We start from the raw sequence: 20,470 nt of genomic DNA on the forward strand, positions 1-20,470 counted from the left end.
GGTTTAACGAAACATTTATATATTTACGCGATCTAACCTAAAATACCTGTATTATGGACATCTTTACAATTACACATTTACGTACACAATGTAATTTTTTTTTTAATTCGAGTTTAAAATATGTTCTCCAATTTTTCAACTATCACATTAATGGACAACTATCCACACATGTGATGTTTGATCTCACAAACTAAGCAGCATTGAGCATGGGTAGGTGACCAGGGCTTGGCAGATGTTGCAGGTGGCCAGGAAATGGAAGTGTCGTTCCTAATATGTGCGGATTTTCAGTTAAGTATTTCTGGCCAAAAAGGGGCATTATTATTAGTTTCATCATCATCATAGTCAAATAAACATTTAATATCACACCTTGTCTAGAATTGTGGCTCTTTATTAAGCAATCAGCACAAATGAAGCACAGTACCGTATTTCAAAAAATGTCAACGTGAGCTCACGCAAGATCACCAAGCATTGCTAGAAACCCGGCCAAGAGTCGGGTGAGCAGGCGATGGACATTTGACACGATGTGAAAGCAAGAGCTCAGAAGAGAGAAACTGGCAGGACCAATAGAACGGCATCGCTACGTGACGAGACGAAGAATCCACTGGGGAAATCGCGCAGAGTGATGCGCAAGCCTTGAGACAGCGTGTGGCCGTGGAAGAGAATTTTTAAACCAAGATTTCTCCCGAAAAATCTTTAGAATGGGCCTTTTTTTTCTTCAAACTTTACACTGCACGTGGTGTACTTTCGCGCATACATACTCTTGGTATGGTAGTCTATCACATGGCAAATTTGTCATTGTCTGATAGATTTTTGTTGTTGTTGTTGAAGCAAAGTCACCGGTGACCAGGCTGAGACCATGCACCGTGCGCACTTGAGAAGTTGGTTTAATGACGGGTGGCTAGGTGGGCTTTATTTATTTATTTACTGTCATATTTAGGTTCAAATATAATGCAATCAAGTAACTTGAATGAAAGCTTGAGACTTTTGACTTCCACAATTCGATTTATGTTCTTAAGATTTTCGCAGCGTGTCTATTGATCCCTGAAAATAATTGCGAAAGTACAACAAACAACTGGAAACATTTCATTGCGATCAACTTTCATAAATATTCATATTTACATCTTATAATTTTGGCACACATAATCATCCGAGGGCATAATTAAAACGATAATAAATTATAAAGTAGGCAATTTTTTTTGTACGCAGCAAAGCATATGAAAAAAAAACATCACAGATGGAAAAAAAGATGCATTTACATCATATTCAAGTAACTTTACAGGGAGTGACTTTAAATCCACAATAAGTTATTCTGGACATGTTTAAGTTTTTTTTGTATTTCGGATGCTATTTTCTGTTAAAGAAAATAAAACACCAACAGAAAACATTTTAAATAAACAAAGGGTTCTACATCCTAATGATGGATTTGAGGAGTATGAATAATGGTGCTTCTGATAATCGAGCTCTTATTTTTGCCCCGACTGTTATGAAATTATTTTAAAATTAAACGTTTGTTTGCAATGGCTTTCACTTACCGAAAATAGAACGGTACAGCCATACTACCGATGTGTACATATTAATTGTCCTCTTAGTGATAATTAACTCCCTAGTTGTTGAAAGGACACAGAGGGTCGGCTGAACAGCAGATGTTCCCATCCTGTGAAAAGAAAAAAATATACAATTAATGGGGGTTGAGAAATGTGACGTCACATCAAAATGCGCAACTTTAAATAAATATAGACAACACGTTCTACTTAATTAAATAGACTTTTTTAAATTAATGTTTTCTCCTACAACATCAGAGTGCAGTGCCGCATTAAATACGCACTACAATGACAATAGTTTAAAGCGATTTGAAGCATGTTTTTTTGGGGGGGGGGCAGAGCTTGTGACGTCATATTTGAGGGGGGTCTGACTTTTTGACGCCGTGTGACGAGGGGAGGGGGGGGGTAAAAAAATCGTCCAAAATCGCGTGACGTCATTTATGGACGGCCCCTAATATGTTTGTACCCAATTATACGATCATAACTACCACCATCGTCATCATCCTAATCAGCCATCATACATCCACCAATGGATGAAGTTCCTCCCCACATTGTCAGCAGCATCCATCACAGTCCATTCATCCCACTCCCGCGCATGACCTGACCTCATCACTGCATCTCTGCAGCGCTTAGCCTGATTCTCTCCTCTGGCTGCCATGCCGTGTGATCAGTCTCATCCATCGGCCATAACACTAGCCACCTTTATATATGTATCAGACAATCATCAGGAATGTGACCGATCTCATCAGATCTTACAAGCCAAGTCAGATTTGAGCCTGGATGGTGTTTGGATGGTGAGCACCATGCGCAAATAGACAGCGTCGGAAAAAGTTGTTATACTGGACTTATACAAGTTTAACATCTCTGCTGCCCACCTCCAATTAACATTGATGCTGCCCACCATGACTAGCCCAAACTGACCAGCGTGGTGAAATATGGTAAAATAACCTTCATCACCCACTTAGGCGTATGGAGGCCCCTGTTCAATAGTGGAATCGCGTGTGGGCTGTACGTGCACATTTACAAGAGGTCATTATGTGTTGCTGTGGGGCATGATGGGTGAATAAAGTGAAACGAACATAATTTATCTCCCCACATAAATATAAGATGTGCTTTGGTCTGTCAGGCTAAGGGACTCCTGGACTAATACTACCCAACAGCATTCGTTTCAACGAGATCATTCGGGACCAGTTTTAACTTTTAAGGCCTCATCAGCAAAGTCTGGCTTGTTCACAACTAGTCAGGCAATTGGTCTGAAAAAGCAAATAGGCTGATAGACTTACAAAAATATATATACGTGGTCTATTAATACATGAGCCTCTTTCAGTACCAAGACTCTCTCAAGAGAACCCAGAGCAGGAGCAGCTGGCTTCAACAGACCCCAATCCACGCTGTCTCCAATCGACAGCCCACGGTAATCTGCCGCTGTGCCCACTCGTAAACCCTTGCGCGGCCACACGGCCAGCTCAGGCTCACTGGGCTCTCCGGCCCGAAGACCTGGAACTAGCTACCCGTGGCTAATGTTCAGGCACCATCCTCGAGTCTGAGCCAGTATTGCGATATACTCAAAACGGTAGTGCTGTTCAAAAAAGCCGACTCTGCGTGATCACCGTGGCGCATTCGCGATGGACTGGACTCACAAGAGTGGCCGTCTGGAACGCTCTTCCTTCTGATATTACGAAGCCACCGGAGCCATGCACTTTTCAATTCTAGATTGAAAACTTGTTTCTTTTGAACTGATTTTTGTGTTGAATTTTGTTGTCCTTCCCCCACACCTCCGATTAGCATGGTTGGCAACGTATGGTGCGAAAGAAGTCCATCATACATAAGTAAAGAGTGTACGATAACAAATGTTCAGACTTCCAATCTCTAAGTGCTCTCTAATGAGTCGGCACATGAACTAAAACGTCTGGCAGGTAAAATGTGTGATGCCCGTGCCCTTCAGTGAAGTAATTCACATTGTCCCAGAGTATGGATTTTTCCTACAATTGCTACATTTTATTTAAGGCTTGTAGGGTCATCGTTATTCTTTCTCAATGCACTTCCTCACAGGGCCAAGGTCATCATTATTCAGTGGAGCAAGACTTGTTTTATATTACTAATTAAAAGTTTGTTTACGTGTATAGGTTTTTTTCTTTTCTTCTGGCAACGTATACAGGGTGAGCCGAGAGTTTACATGGAGAATAACAATATATTTGGGTGTGTATCTATCTCTGAAAACCAACTTTGGGGCATAAGGTGGCTGAGCGAATTATTGAGCAAACACGTTTACATCATCTGACAGAGTGCCTGCACGACAACTCGAGTTACGCGAGTTTACATCCAGATTGGGAGGTTAATTTAGCCTATCATATCCACTCCAGGATGGATAAAATTGGTACCACTTCGTGGGACGTCAACAGTAAATGTCTTATGGAGAGACTGGCCCCTTTTAAGTGAGTCATGAGACCCAGATTGTGCCGGTTTGGCCCAGTAGGGCCAGGAATCCTGGCCTAGACCACCTTGCCTCGTTTCGAAAGTGAGCCAGCCTTCTTCACAGTGGTCATGTGAATGCGGCATGAATGTAATTAACAGTGATACATTTAAATATATATTCACCCGATTGCACTATCAGGTCACACTTGCAACTACGATACTATCCTGGTGCATTGAGCTGTTGCCTGATTCAACAAAATAAACTTGGAAAAACGTCCACTTGGTAATTGGAGCATTATTTCATGAGGCGAAGCATCTCTTTGTATCTCTCGCACAGCGATGCAAATTTCTCTGCAATAAATAATGGCCCACCGAAGGGGACATCACAGAACTACTTCTGAGATCCCTTCACGTGACCTCTGGTGTAATAGTATAAGGCAACACTTTGGCACCCACCCCGAGACAGAAAGTAATATTTGTCGCGACAGTCAACCCAGCTTTGCTGTTTTTTTATATTCTGAGAGCAACATTTTTGCAAACTCAGTGCAAAAACACGTAAAAATGTGATTTATTTGGTGACTGGGCTGAGACCATCAACTGACCACACTTGAGAACCCAGTTTAATAATGGACAGCTGAAGCCAGAATTCAAACCCAGGATACCGGTAGCACCAGCTCAGTGCTCTTGCCGAGGATCCACCCCAAAGGCACACTGATAGTCTTAAGAGCCTGAATTCTGCCGACAAGCAACCACCCACCCCCTCTCCCACCCCCCGCCCCCCGCGTTTCCCCACCTGGCAGTGGCAGAGGATACACGGCCCTCCATCCGGCCGCCAAGAGGACCCGCCGAGCTGCTGCGCCCCCCGCTCGTCCCGGCAGCTCTTGGTGAGGTCCGGCACGACGGCTGCGGCCGAGTCGCCGTCCGTCTCGCAGGGGCTGCCCACGCAGCGAGCGCAGCAGTTCCCCTCGAGCAGCACCGTGTGGCGGCAGTGCAGCTTGGGGCATGGCACGGGCCAGCAGTCCACCTCCCCCTGCTGCCGGACGACGCGTCAAATGGAACGCGCGCGCGCGGACAACCGTACCGTCACCGTCAACTTTGTCTTCTTATTTTTTTTTTCCCCCCTGATAAATAAACGTTTACGAGGTAGTTGACATTGCCACGGTGGCGAGACGTTAACTACCTCGCCTGGTATATGGGAGGTCGTGGGTTCGATCCCAACCCTGACCGCCTGCTGTATATTTGGTGTTTGCATGTTCTCCCCGTGGTCGCGTCCTCCGGTTTCCCCTCTACATTTAGAAACATGATTTTAGAGTATTTGGCTGCTATACATTTCCACAGGATAAGCCACTTTGTTGAGCTATCATGTGTGGCCAGATCGCTTCTGAAAACAAAGCTATATAGCTCAGTGGGCCTTACCTGGTAAAAAAAAAAAAATGCTTTTTATCGTTCCGTTTAATAATATCTTACGTGTGCTGGAATATCATAAGACAAAGGCGAAACTTCGCCAGGTTAAACGCAGAACAATATTCGACGTCTTATGAGACGAAGCATCCATCAAGATCCGACTCCGATCAGTGCGACCCACGTCATTGGAGAATTAGCACAGACAAGTGGACATCACTGAGCTGCATCAGAGATCCCTCCACGTGACGGACGTCGCCAGAAAGTAGGGGGCAGCACTCTCCCACTCGCACCGCACACAAAGTAATGTTCATCGCATGACGGTTAAAAACGACATCAGAATCAGAATCTTTATTTAGACTGGAAGAATCCAATGAGCTATGAAGTTATTTTTTCACAGATGTCAAGTTGGATATGTTTAATTCCCATATATAAAACCAACTTCACTGTGATGGATTTTTTTCCCGTACAGTCATTGCTCACTGGGCCAAGACCATTAACTCACGACTCTTGGCAACCAGATTTAATCATGGAACTCTGAAAGGCAGATCTTAACTTTGGATATTAATGGAGCTCCCCCAGTGCTCCGACATCGTAATAGCCTCATGAACTACATGAAGTACACACCGTACAGTTATACGATCACATATTCTCATCGCAGTTATTTTAAAACAACGAGGCAACGCGAGAATATGTCTCCATACAAAGCAAATGTCGCTTGTGTGCATCCCAAGCCGCGTTCTTTCGAAAGGCGAAATCGATTGCCAACAAATCCACGGAACGATTGACGCACGCGGAATGGGCATTAAAAACTTTGCCGAACCAAAGTCTGCGTCGAGCTGCCATCACCCTGCAGCGGTGGCTGCTCGTCATTGGTGGCTGGTGGGGCCAGGCCCCCGCCAAGTGCAAGAAGACGGAGCAAAAAAAACTGAACAACACTTACCTGCCCATTTGAGGATAGTGATGTACATTTATTGGCTGCTTTAATGCCCCAGTAAAAGCAAAGAGCCAACTGATATCGCCATATTATCACGATCATTTCCACGCCCAGCCGTAGTTTTTATTTAAACCTAGGGGACCCCCTGACGGCAGCCATCCCTATTACGGGTGAGGCAGCACTGGCCTGCAGGTGGACCTTAGTTTGGTCAGTTAGTAGGGGGAGATGCTGCTCTTGGTTAATCCAATGAATCCTTTCCCGTTCCGAGGCATCTGCAAGTTGCAGGCTGTTTCCCGTTCACCGCTGAATCTCGGAACGTGCCAGCGGGTAGCGTTCATTTTATTTAGAGGCATAGCGCCATTTTTAAAGATATTGTACTCACCGCAGAGAACTGTGGCGACACGACCGCACTCTATGATAGCTGGTGATAAAACGTGCCACACCCCCTCCCGCATGGCCTCCTTCCGATTTTGTTCCGACGACATACGTGTACGATGCTGTTAACGTACGTCATCGGAACGGAATCCGAAGAAAATTTGATCACGCACACGTACGTCATCGGAATAGGAATGGATTAAGTATACACCTCTCCGTCCCACCCACTCCTCCCCCTCCTCCGCCCACCGCCCCCCACCATTCTCGTCTCCCGCACCCACAGGGGCTTCCGTGGCCAACCAATAGACAGTATGTCCCCACCGGCCGCCACTGCCCTGCGGACACTCTAAGGCACAAGGTGCAAGGCGGCTCTTACCAGACAGCGGCAGGACTGGCAGTCGTGGATCCACGTGTCCCCGCTGCGGTACGTCACCTGCCCGTTGTGGCTCTGGCAGTGGCTGGTGATGCGGTTGTCGCACTCGGGGCAGCAGAAGAGGTCCACGTTGGGGTTGTCGCACTCGCACATGGTCCGCCGGCAAAACACCTGACCGTTCTGCGCGGGACACACGGGCGACGGACGAGCGGCCGTGAGATCCCAGAATCGATGTCGTCTCGTCCGCGTCCGCGTCGTCCCATCCGTGTCATCGCGTCTGCGTTGTCCGTCTCGTGGAGCTGCGGGCCAGACGCTTTGGCGCCTTGCACAAACGTGGCCATCCCGAAGGCTCACGGAATTTAAAACGTGTAATGTTTATGTTGATCTATGGATGGTCTGCCAATTTATTAAGGGCAAATATTTACCACGTGTGATATTTTGCACTGCTGCAGAGTAAACATTCAACAAGTGAGAGTGACACAATGGAGAGGCAAATGTAACAAGTTTAAATGCTGGTAGCTACTCATAGCGCAGGTGACAGCCAGTCCAGGTCAAATCTACAATGCAGGTGAGTTACCCCCGGTAATACCCAGCGCAGGTTAGACCCAGGTAAGTAAGCACACGTAGGTAAACAGAGGTGAGATCCATCTCTGGTGAGACTCACCAAGCAGATAAATAAACACAGGTAAGTAAGCCCAGGTGAGAACCATCCCAGGTGAGACCCATCATGCAGGTAAGTAATCACAGGTAAATAATAATGACAAGTCAGCAAGCCCAGGTGAGACCCATCATGCAGGTAAGTAATCGCAGGTAAATAATAATGACAAGTCAGCAAGCCCAGGTGAGACCCACCACGCAGGTAATTAATCACAGGTAAATAATAATGACAAGTCAGCAAGCCCAGGTGAGACCCACCACGCAGGTAATTAATCACAGGTAAATAATAATGACAAGTCAGCAAGCACAGGTGAGACCCACCACGCAGGTGCACACGGAGCAGCGGTCGCCTAGCAGGGTCCACACGTGGCCATTGCGCTTTGTCTGCCCGTCGTGCAGGCACTCCCCGCTGCAGTGCTGCCCGCTGGGGCAGCGGCAGTCGTAGCTGCCCTCCAAGTTCACGCACACCGTCTGGTTCTGGCAGCTGTGCCGCCCGGTCGCGCACTCGTCAATGTCTGGTAAGGGAGGGGGGGAGGGGAGGGAGGGGAGGGAGGGGAGGGAGGGGAGGGAGGGGAGGGAGGGGAGGGAGGGACACACCTGTCAGTGCGTCCGGAGAGGACTTAAAACACAATGCAATGATGAGGCTTTGCGTCAGTTTCCTCTAAATGTGATTGTGTTTTTTTAGCAGTAGTTTTTACAGCGAGTTGGTGCAGCACAGCAGTTCCTGACTGCAGAATAGATGTTTTCGACGAGTATGAATTTCGCGCATATGACCAAATCATGATCACAATCATATTTTATACAATTTTATTATTATTTATAATGTGCCTGCCACGTAGTACATCTCGATGCATTGCCTGCAATGTACCCGATACTATTCCAATTTCGAACCGGGCACTTACTTAAAACAACGGGTAACCACATTTCTGTTCTTCAGACCTTCCACCCCAAGACACAGATTTGGCATCTTGATGACACAAATTTGCTCCCGTCATTTTTGTGGCCAAACCCAGAAATCTCATATTACAAATTAAATATTCAACGTGTTTGCTGTTCTGCGATTCTATTTAACGGATTACAACATGGGACCGTTCTTGCCACTGACAAAGTATAATAAGAGGTTTTACCCTTTCTGGTAATAAAACATGTTTCACGATTTTGATTTAAAGCTTTCGTGACTGCAGTAATTCATATTCTTAGTTTTTTCGGTAAAGTCACGTTGAAGAGAAACAACAAAATAACAAAATATATATAAAACAATAAAAAAAATTCTCACGACGTTTCGACCATAACTCAAACGGACCGTTTATATATTTTGTTATTTTGTTGTTTCTCTTCAACGTGACTTTACCGAAAAAACTAAGAATATGTTTCACGATCTTTAAACACTAAACAGAAATCTTTTGCAAGGAGTCATGTCTGCATTAACCACACGTACTTGTGGTGAACATGCAAACAAAACATGCTCTGGTAATAATAAATGCATTGTCTTTGAAACGGATTGGTCAATACCAGAGACAGCCTTCTTTAGGGCCTAGTATCAATCAGCGTTAGACCAGAGGACGCCCAAAGGCGACGTGACTCCTAGCAAATGGTTTATGTTTGGTGTTTGAACATCTCAACACCTGTTTTATTGCCAGAAAGGGTAAAAACCCATTCTTATACTATGCCTGAAGGTTTGGTTAGATAATTTAGACAAATTTCGTCAGATCGTTTAACGTGACCTAACCCCCCAAAAAAAACCTCTCATCACGAATCAAGCGCTCGACGTGTTCGCCCCCTTCCGAGATTCGATTCAACGACGGCCCTAGCCGGACCGGTGCAGGCTGATTCGGCGTCGCGTCTGACCGGTGCAGCTGTCTCCGTTGAGGGCGAAGCTGCCGTTGTCGTGGTACCCGGCGCGGCACTCGCAGTGGAACCACCCGGGGAGATTGACGCAGTGCGTGTTGGGGTGGCACTGCGCGATGCCCACCGCGCACTCGTTCACGTCTAAGCGAGGAGACAAATCACAAGCCGGGGGTGGGGAGGTGGTGCGGTCGCTTCATCCAAACGTCGCTTCCCAAAAAACAACAACAACAACAACAAAACGCTCGTCAAAAGAAAAGCACTGCAATATTCAAAGTGTATCGTGACATGTCTGAAAAAAACGCACACACACACACATTGGCAAATGCCTCAACACATTCCGGCGATGTGTTTTCTCTCTCTCTCTCTCGGTAGTTTGCTTTGAAACTGAGGTCTTTCGCCCTTGTTTCTTTATTCACGTCCCATTTATAAGATGCACTGCCCGACTTTGCTTCCGGCGCAGCAAGGCGATAATGCGATTGATGCGAGCGAAGGGATTTGTGTAAAAGCGGCGACACGCAGCGGGAGGTGCTCACGTGGAGGAGCTCGGAGAGAGACAGAGAGAGAACGAGAGAGAGAGAGAGAAGGAAGTGTGGGGATTTCTAACATCAAACACAAAGGCGATGGCAGGGGGAGAAAAAAATCCGCACGCGGCTCGTCGCGTAATCCACACTAAACCCTGAGAACACAAGGAACTTGAGATCGGCAAAGCCCTCCTAGCTCATCGGGGAATCGCTCTTGCCCCGTCGACGCTCCAGCGATCTCTGCAGCGCGAGGCGAAACCGCCGGAGCTCACGCGCGCGCGCCTTTAATTGAATTACGCCGCTAATTAACGGCGCCCCTCACAAGGACGGTCTGCGGCATCGTGATGGAACGCCACACGGAACAACGCGTTCCACGTCGCGGGCCTGAGCCTCAAGGCCCGCCGTTTAATGTTGCCGCCGCTCCGTTGCCCGTGCCAGGTGGAAGTTTCATTCACCTTTGTTCACACTCATCCCGTCCAGCAGGACAAGTTTTTTTTTTGCTTCCAATGCTGCCTTGAAGACAACTGATCGTGCGGACGCCGCCGAGTGTTGAGTTTGAGGAGGGTGGGCGCACACTGAAGGCGGACGAGTCTCTTCGATTGAACGCACCGGGCTGCTTTCATTGTTAGCAGCCAACAAAGGCGATGAGTTAAGATCCCTCAAGATAACCTGGGTTCTATTGCGCGAGGGGAGACGACTTTGTTGAGATGAGATTGGGAAGCCCCCTTCTTTGCTGGAGCCTTTTGAAGAGCTGAGAGCACCGGGATGAGAGTGTCCTATTTATGGAAGTTTTACTGCTCTGTGTGGATCAGGACTTGACGTTGGTAATTTTGGGGCCGCATTGTTCTGCTGTAAAGATACTTATAATCAGGGGCGGAGCCAGGATTTCAGGCCGGGGTGACATTCAACAAATTTTAATTTCAAGAATGATTAGAGAGTCAGGCTGTTGAACTAGACGCCATCGGTTAGCGACACACTCTGACAATGCAGTTGCACGGAGTTCGCCAGACCGAGTGTTGTACACTTATACGCAGAATGTCACCCCTGTCACCCCCCCTGGCTCCGCCCCTGTTTCTAATTACACATTTTCTTGAAGGGCCGTCCATACTAGACATCGGTGAAAAAGAGCGTAATAATAGCTCATCGGATTCCTCCAGTCCAAATAAAGATTCTGGTTATGAACTTGTAATATTAAGTCGACATGCAATGTAGAGTATTCTTAGTTTAGTTTTGAGATGAGGAGAGACGAAATCAAAGAGTTAGGTGGCCGCTACTGGACAGAAATCACGAAGGAAAGGAATGCCTCTTTCCCCAAACAGTGGGAACTTACAGGCAGACAATAACAATAACATTGCCCGGACATTGCCCAGGCATTGTTACGTGAAGGGTAACTTAAACTTAGCAGCTTGGGTGAGAAGTGGGGACATGGGCCTCGGGGCTATGGGCTGAGGGCATGCAGGAGAAATGGGCCAGTACATGAGAATAGCGTGTGATTTGTCTAGATGCATGTGTCTTACGGTTGTTCGTAATTCAGCTACGATAAGTCGACCTTTCATTAAACTGTGCGCCTTCCAGTAAAGGCTACGTGTACGTTAATTTATTTAGTCACTCCGAGAAAAAGTTGGTCCATTTTTAATAGGTTGAGAACGTTTTTCTCTTTTCGTAGCCATTCTCAACAATAGATAAGGAAGTTATATTTTCTGAACTTCATTAATATACATTTTTGGTGGGATAAAAGTATTGTGATGAGATTGATATTTTTAAATCCCATTTGGCAAAATGGTCTTCAGGGTTTATTGGTTGCAGATCTGTGCGTGTAATATAGATGGCGTATTATTTGTATTTGGTGAGCAATAATCCATCTGCCCCCACAGGCAGCAGATTCAATTATTTGTCATAATTCAGGGTCATTATCAGATATAAAAATTTATTTTTTTGGGTATGTGAAATTTGTAATGGTATAAATTCATATATATATACATCTATACCATATGTATACCTTACAGAGGATGGCTTGACGACGTAAGAGATTGGTGCCAGAAAGATGTGGCACGACTTGAGCATATTGGCACAAGACAAAGGAAAGTGGGAAAAATTACAAAATGTGCAATGGACACCTAAGGGCGATCTGCCCATGGTTCGTGATAATGATGATGATATCGTATGTGATCCAGTCACATACTATCACGAGAATATAAGGGAAAGGTGCAGCCCTGCTATTTTGTTTCTTCGTGCCACTGCTGGCAGAAAGGCCTCCAACTCGGGGGGGATTTAAAAATAATAGATTCCCAAATGCACCATTCAGTGCATGCATGGTGAGCGTACAGATCGACTTTCAATCGACAAACCGATGCATCGTCACGTACACGGTTGAATAAGTCTGCCTTTTACGAATCTTCGAGAAACTAACAAACAAAAAATAATCTCAACCAAGGCCAACGGTGCACGGTGGAACACAATTGCTGCAATAATGCTGGTGGCAAGAGGACAAATAACAAAAAACTAAACACGACCATCAATAATACTGCCCTAAAGGGGCAGGGATTTTTTTGTTTTGGATCTAACACGCGACGTTTATTGTAGGCAATGGCCCTTCCTCGTGGAGACTCTGCAACGGTCCCGTTAATGAGTCGCCAAAGTGGCCGCACGTGTGTAACTCTCCAAGCCACCATGCGCAATTGCTACGTAAATTAGAAGCAGCAGACGCCCAACGCTTTCCATCGCCAGAGCGAGCACCGGATGGATTATTTATGCAGGTGACAGTTGGGCCCCTATAGCCGTGGGCTGTGCGCCCAGCCACGTTTATTGCACAGCGGCAGTTGATGGCGCTGCTTCTCTCACTCGCTCATAATTAACAAATCATGCGAGCGGTGGGAGGGGGGGGGGAGATGCATCGTGTCCGCCCGGTGTAAATTTGGGCTTAATTTGCGGCGCTGTCTTCCCTGTAATCACAACCAGACCGGCACCACGCACTCACTCATTGCTCTAGCCAGTCGTGAAATATTTCATTAGCGCCCGCCGAATTTTGTGGGCGGTCCAAACGCGCGTTCTTCAAACTGCAAACGACTGCACGTCCCAACGTCCGCCCCATCGTCGAAATAAGCCGTGCGCGAAATCGTCAATCAATCGTCAATCCACCGATCCATCAATGCATTTGCCAAAGAGCCCCAGAATGACAGCACACTGGGATAACGAGTCTCCTTTGTAAAGGAGACCTTGGGCAAATACAATGAAGAAAAATTCACGGAGCAAAAGAAATCAGTACACTCAACAATGGGTCATTACGGCTAACAGCAGACTAAAGCCTCAAGAGTCAATCCACTATTGGATGAAGGCTTCCCCATGCCGTGTCGGTAATGGGGGTAATATTTTACTGATCCTAGGGTGGCCACGACCGGTTCAGATACCACTCGCCACAACGGCAGCCATGCTTTGGAATAAAACTCAGGTCACTAGGTTCTTAGCGCAGTGTGCTTTTGACGACAAGATTATAATAATCCATAAACAAACACACGTAATGTATGACAGTAACCAATGATATATATAAAAAGACACTGGGGCATACGATGGCAAATACACACCACTGGCTGACGGCCTCCAATTGGGATGAACTCCATCCCTTTGCCCATTAAGGCAAGTAGATACTTTGACTCTAACTTGAATATTTATATGCAAATAAAAATGTAAATGAGTACGATAGTGGCGGTGCACTGTGCCATGAACCCAGTGACCCGAGATGCATTCCCGTTCATGGCTAGCATCAGCTGTGATTGATGTCCGCAATGATCTCTGCTTGCCTCCCGTCTACAACCCACACTGACCAACATGGTGAAGTATGGTAAAACAACCCCAATGACTGCCGACGTCGTTCGGGACGCTTTTGTTTAGCAGTTGATTGAAAAGGGGCTGCGAATGGTTATTTATGAAACGCGATCATTCATATCTAACTGCTGCTTTATGCTTACCGTTAAAACTCGTGAAGGAAAACGTTTTCAAATGACCTTACATGTTGAATATATTCCATATGGTAATTTGCCTGCTTCCCTCTATTCAAACCAAGGTCTGGCTGATATATGTGTGACTGGTGGTGTTATGTCTTATTAACAAAGACATTTTTGCTTTACCCTGGAAGCAATGCCTCATTTGCATTTATAATTTAGTTTAGCCTATGGAAGCGATACACGACTATGGCTATTAAATCATGGCAAAGTCGTGAATATTTGTCAGACGGCAAAAGTGTTCCCTTGAACACGACAATGGCACACAACCAGAACAATGCCAGACCACTTACAATGTGGAGAACATCAGACTGTATTGTGCAGTGGAATGTGCCGCCCCATTCACTATGCAGCCCAGGTCTGTTACCATAGCTCCTCGGATGTTTCCAGGATAAATACAGATTATGATTCTGATGTTGATCTATTTGGCCTATCGCAACAATAGCCTGTGTAGGAACCTTTCAAAAAAAATTATGATGGTGGTGTGCAGGTGCTGTTCCGTAAGTGGTTACGTGACGGAGGTGCAGAGTGACCCCTGGTGTCAAAAGCACGCAGAGAAGATCGGAGCGGAAACTTGCAAAATAGCCAAATGTTCACGATATTCCCATTAATTAATTGTCTAACATTTTTACGAAGTTCAACACGATAATAATTCAGGAAAAATAGGATACGTTACTTTTGGGGAATCCTTCACACACTGGGCAAAGGGGATTCAAATAATATGATTATAAGTATTGTCGGGAAGTGAATTCTTATGAGGTAGTAACATTTCATAATAAAAAATACATAAACTAACATATATTTTCACGATGCTACATCGGCAGTGATGTAAAAGCGCAATTAACAAAACAACTCAACACACTCACCAACAACAATGCCTGAAATGAAAAAAACATGTAATTGGTGAAATTTTGGTCAACGGCTCCTCTTAACGCATATATATTATTATTTACAGTTATCGAATCCACAACCAAATGCCCAATATGCCAAGCAGCCAGCAACAAACAGCACGAATGATGTTGTAACAGATAAGAGCAAATACATATCTAGGATTGAGTAAGGTTATTCTAAGAAACGTTGGCAAAGAGCCGATGTGGAGGGCATTCCAAAAATGAGCAGCATGAAGAAATATACCAGAAGGAGAAGTACGTACGGTAGTCAAGCACGTATGTAGTATGTTGAAATACTTTTGCACCTCAAGTAGCCAACCGTCCCAATCAGAAGTGCGGGGAAAGGACAACATACTAAACACAAAAAGCCGTCCTAAAGAAATGAGTTTTAAATTTAGAAAATTAGTTTTCAATTTAGAAAATGAGTCGAGATGAAAATGGAGCATCACACAACATAGGTAGTGTTTCTACAGGGACACGTCGGAATATTCACAAATGCTTTCCTTTGCTAACTGCTCAGCTGTCACATCCAATCTGGGTGCGTGCGTTCTTGGCAATGGCCTTTGGCTTTTTTACATGGAGAGCTAAAAGCATGGCTTTCTGCAATTTTTACTACACATTAAAATGCAATGAAGTGGTAAATAAAATAAAGCTGCTCACGAATTACTCATTACACATTCCTGCAGTGAGCCGGCGCCAACAATTGCCCAAGCTCTGCGATCTTCTATATAAGTAAAGATGTGATTGGCCGATCAATGAGTGTTTGCATTTGGGGGAAAACCAGAACACCCGGAGAAAACTACGCGTGCCAGGCGGGCAACGCTCTATCCCAAACAGATGGAACGAGATGGAGTACACATTTGTTGCACTGTATTTTGCCTGGCAAGTCAGGGTATGGTACCTGGGCACCCACGGCAAGGGAGCCTCAGAACATTTGTGTAATCCACCAACCCTTGCCTCAATAGTGCTGGATTGCAGGCATGCGTAGCCACCACCGCCCAGCTAAAAATAATTATAAAAATAGACTAAAATTATGGTGCATCTCTACCTGTTATGTATAATTATTATACTAATTTAAAGCCCAATGTGCGAACCCACTGCTGGAGACCATATTTCACCATGCTTGTCAATGCGGGTTGACAAAGGCAAGGGTGGGCGGGGGGGGGGGGTGCGAGGGGGGGGGCTAGGTCCGGTTCAGATATCACTCGCCGCTGATATATATTCATTGTGGCCGGGCTTCAAACTCAGGCTTGCCGCATGCACAGCACGGTACGCTAAGCAGTGTGCCACCGCTCCGCTCCCCCGTCTGTTTCGTGGTGTCGCGTTGAATCTTGATTTGGCTTGAATATTTTTGTTGCACCCTCGTGCCACCCGGTACGGTCCACCTTTCAAAAAAAAAACTTTCAAGTCACCTCGCACATTAAAGCACCGCAAGTGTGACATTTGATAGCGCAAAACGATAACATTCTTCACGAGTTGGTTTTTCCCGTCAAATGTGTCAGAATTACTTTTCTCCCTTTTTTTTGCGTCGTATTTTTTTTTTGGTATACTTTTAGGACCTTCATACAACGCGAACAGTATTCTTTATTAAATGTCAACTGTAATTTGAATATGTTAATGTTTGGGCAATGTCGAAGGAAGTAGAAGCAGAGGCATCGTAACAGCTTTGTCACTGTCTCAGAATTTAATGTCAGAGCAATTAGCCTTTCACGCTCTGATGGAAACGCAAGCCATCTACGACTTGGATTAGTTTTTTTCTTATTTGCTTTAACCTTTGTTGCAACTTTGCCGTCCTCCTGAATCAGTCTGGCGGTCGCCCTCACACTTAAAAAAAAATTGCCTGGGAGATCTAAAATATGGTGGCACGATTAAACCACGGCTCCATCCTCCCAGAAGCAATCAGTTTGAAATATTATAATATATATTTTTTTACACCCGCTGTTTGTATGCATCGCACGCGGCCAATCTGCTACAGCACAATTGATGGCTGCGACTTAACCCTTAACCCGGCAACCCTCTTCGTACAGAGATTACATTAAAATATATCGATCAACGAACTCGGCGCAGGATCCCTCCGCTTGGCCGTTTACTTTCAGACGTTTTACTTTCGTCGCTCCCGAGTGCTGTTACTCGTGAACACGTTTGACAGTTTTTTTTTTTGTACCCTGGCACTGGAACGCAAGGGCTTTCACAAGCCAGGAGAGCTGCGGCATATTTGACTAAACCGAGAGCCACGGGCTTCGGTTCATTATCTCCTATGAATGAGAAAAAAAAACTAAATTTGGTTTGCTCACCCATTGCTCCCAGTGTCCATTGTGAGGCACGGGACCTTGCACCCACCTCTGAATGCACCACAGCTGAGACGGTTCACATCATATCATGTCGCTACTCTCACTATTGGCTCTCCGAAGTGTGTGTTTGCGGTTGTACCCGCATGCTGTTCTGCTCTCACTATTGGCTCTCCGAAGTGTGTGTTTGCGGTTGTACCCGCATGCTGTTCTGCTCTCACTATTGGCTCTCCGAAGTGTGTGTTTGCGGTTGTACCCGCATGCTGTTCTGCTCTCACTATTGGCTCTCCGAAGTGTGTGTTTGCGGTTGTACCCGCATGCTGTTCTGCTCTCACTATTGGCTCTCCGAAGTGTGTGTTTGCGGTTGTACCCGCATGCTGTTCTGCTCTCACTATTGGCTCTCCGAAGTGTGTGTTTGCGGTTGTACCCGCATGCTGTTCTGCTCTCACTATTGGCTCTCCGAAGTGTGTGTTTGCGGTTGTACCCGCATGCTGTTCTGCTCTCACTATTGGCTCTCCGAAGTGTGTGTTTGCGGTTGTACCCGCATGCTGTTCTGCTCTCACTATTGGCTCTCCGAAGTGTGTGTTTGCGGTTGTACCCGCATGCTGTTCTGCTCTCACTATTGGCTCTCCGAAGTGTGTGTTTGCGGTTGTACCCGCATGCTGTTCTGCTCTCACTATTGGCTCTCCGAAGTGTGTGTTTGCGGTTGTACCCGCATGCTGTTCTGCTCTCACTATTGGCTCTCCGAAGTGTGTGTTTGCGGTTGTACCCGCATGCTGTTCTGCTCTCACTATTGGCTCTCCGAAGTGTGTGTTTGCGGTTGTACCCGCATGCTGTTCTGCTCTCACTATTGGCTCTCCGAAGTGTGTGTTTGCGGTTGTACCCGCATGCTGTTCTGCTCTCACTATTGGCTCTCCGAAGTGTGTGTTTGCGGTTGTACCCGCATGCTGTTCTGCTCTCACTATTGGCTCTCCGAAGTGTGTGTTTGCGGTTGTACCCGCATGCTGTTCTGCTCTCACTATTGGCTCTCCGAAGTGTGTGTTTGCGGTTGTACCCGCATGCTGTTCTGCTCTCACTATTGGCTCTCCGAAGTGTGTGTTTGCGGTTGTACCCGCATGCTGTTCTGCTCTCACTATTGGCTCTCCGAAGTGTGTGTTTGCGGTTGTACCCGCATGCTGTTCTGCTCTCACTATTGGCTCTCCGAAGTGTGTGTTTGCGGTTGTACCCGCATGCTGTTCTGCTCTCACTATTGGCTCTCCGAAGTGTGTGTTTGCGGTTGTACCCGCATGCTGTTCTGCTCTCACTATTGGCTCTCCGAAGTGTGTGTTTGCGGTTGTACCCGCATGCTGTTCTGCTCTCACTATTGGCTCTCCGAAGTGTGTGTTTGCGGTTGTACCCGCATGCTGTTCTGCTCTCACTATTGGCTCTCCGAAGTGTGTGTTTGCGGTTGTACCCGCATGCTGTTCTGCTCTCACTATTGGCTCTCCGAAGTGTGTGTTTGCGGTTGTACCCGCATGCTGTTCTGCTCTCACTATTGGCTCTCCGAAGTGTGTGTTTGCGGTTGTACCCGCATGCTGTTCTGCTCTCACTATTGGCTCTCCGAAGTGTGTGTTTGCGGTTGTACCCGCATGCTGTTCTGCTCTCACTATTGGCTCTCCGAAGTGTGTGTTTGCGGTTGTACCCGCATGCTGTTCTGCTCTCACTATTGGCTCTCCGAAGTGTGTGTTTGCGGTTGTACCCGCATGCTGTTCGGCGCGATGTCCAACTTTTCGCCTCGCCCGCTCCTTCGGAAACTGATCTGAAGCTTCCGGCACGGGTGGCGAAACGTCAGACATTTGTACCGGACGATGGGCGGGACAACACGAAAGCACATCGGAGATACGACGTAGCCATGTTTGTTGTGGCATGCACGCAAAGACACTGCCACTGTGCGTGATGACTTCATACATTGGCTGCAATCACCTCGGTTTTAAGTGAGAGGCGGTGTGAAGTCGCTAAACAGAAAATAAACAATTAAAAAAATATTCGAAATAGCTAACAAAGTTAAGCTTCAATCGTCCCTGCTTGACGAAGCAGAAGGTTCATTACAAAGCACACTTGCTGTGAAGGCATATCGAGGAAACAAATGAAACAACGTGTAATGAAGGCTATCTAACGGAGATGGGCTTAAGATTTTTGTTATTTTGTTTCAGAAATAACAACTTCACAGCACACACAATGCCCACGATTATGCTGAGAAAGCGAGCACTGACGTGAAATCCCTTTCTCGGAATGAAGCAAATGTGAACGTCTTGAGAGAAAACGGCAATAGAAGAGTTGTAAATAAGCGTGCAATGGTAATAATGAAAGCCTATTGATGGCATTTTTGTGATCATGTACAATTGTAGAGTTCATTTTTGCACTGCGCTCGCAATGGTTATTTCTGCCTTCTTGCGAACGTCATCACTAAATCATGGGAACATGCAATGCCACTTAGGGGAGGGAGTGCGTGGTGGTGCTCTATCCATGTGCTTGCTGCTGGGAGCACCGGGGCGGGGAGGTCATGTCCGATTTCGCGACAATCTCACGGAACACATCCCGCACAAATTTTTCATCCAAAGGCCGTTTTCAAAAACCTCAACCGACTATGGCGGGGGGAGCGAGCATTTCGGCGCAGTGGTTAGCGCACTGTGCTCAAAAACCGGGCGACGTGAGTTCAACCCCGACCTGCGCGCACTCACACTTTCATCCCTTGTCCCTTCTTGCTCCCCTTCACTGGAACAAACTGCCGCTGCAGCACACGAAACAGTTACCTTAACTCTAACCTGCTTCCTTTCCTCCTTGAAAGCGATCCCCATCTCTTCTACTGCTACCAACCCCTATCACTACCCCAACTCCTATCACTACCCCAACCTCTATCACTACCCCATCACTGCGCCAACACCCGATCACTGCGCCAACCCCGATCACTACCCCAACCCCGATCACTACCCCAACCCCTATCACTACCTCAACCCCTATCACTACCCCAACCCCTTTCACTACCCCAACCCCTATCACTTCCCCAACCCCTATCACTGCCCCAATCCCTATCACTACCCCAACCCCTATCACTACCCCACCCCTATCACTAACCCAACCCCTACCACTACCCCAACCCCTATCACTACTACCCCAACCCCTATCACTACCCCATCCCTATCACTACCCCAACCCCTATCACTACCCCAGCCCCTATCACTACCCC

General features: G+C 46.6%; 1 protein-coding gene across 1 annotated transcript in view; it reads right to left on the bottom strand.

The window, feature by feature from the left end:
* Nucleotides 1-367: 367 nt before the first annotated feature.
* NELL1 (neural EGFL like 1) overlaps nucleotides 368-20,470 on the bottom strand; it is a 123,867-nt gene continuing 103,764 nt past the window's right edge. The window contains exons 16-20 of the mRNA XM_032960037.2: nucleotides 9,548-9,688; nucleotides 8,021-8,214; nucleotides 7,046-7,222; nucleotides 4,750-4,989; nucleotides 368-1,654 (exon numbers count right to left, since the gene is read on the bottom strand). Coding sequence (XP_032815928.2) covers nucleotides 1,604-1,654; nucleotides 4,750-4,989; nucleotides 7,046-7,222; nucleotides 8,021-8,214; nucleotides 9,548-9,688 — 803 coding nt within the window. The 3' untranslated portion in view covers nucleotides 368-1,603. The remainder of the gene's footprint in view (nucleotides 1,655-4,749; nucleotides 4,990-7,045; nucleotides 7,223-8,020; nucleotides 8,215-9,547; nucleotides 9,689-20,470) is intronic.

The sequence above is a fragment of the Petromyzon marinus genome, chromosome 24 (assembly GCF_048934315.1).
Source record: "Petromyzon marinus isolate PM22_M1 ecotype Great Lakes invasive population chromosome 24, UKy_Petmar_22M1.pri1.0, whole genome shotgun sequence".
NCBI classification, from domain to species: Eukaryota; Metazoa; Chordata; class Hyperoartia; order Petromyzontiformes; family Petromyzontidae; genus Petromyzon; species Petromyzon marinus.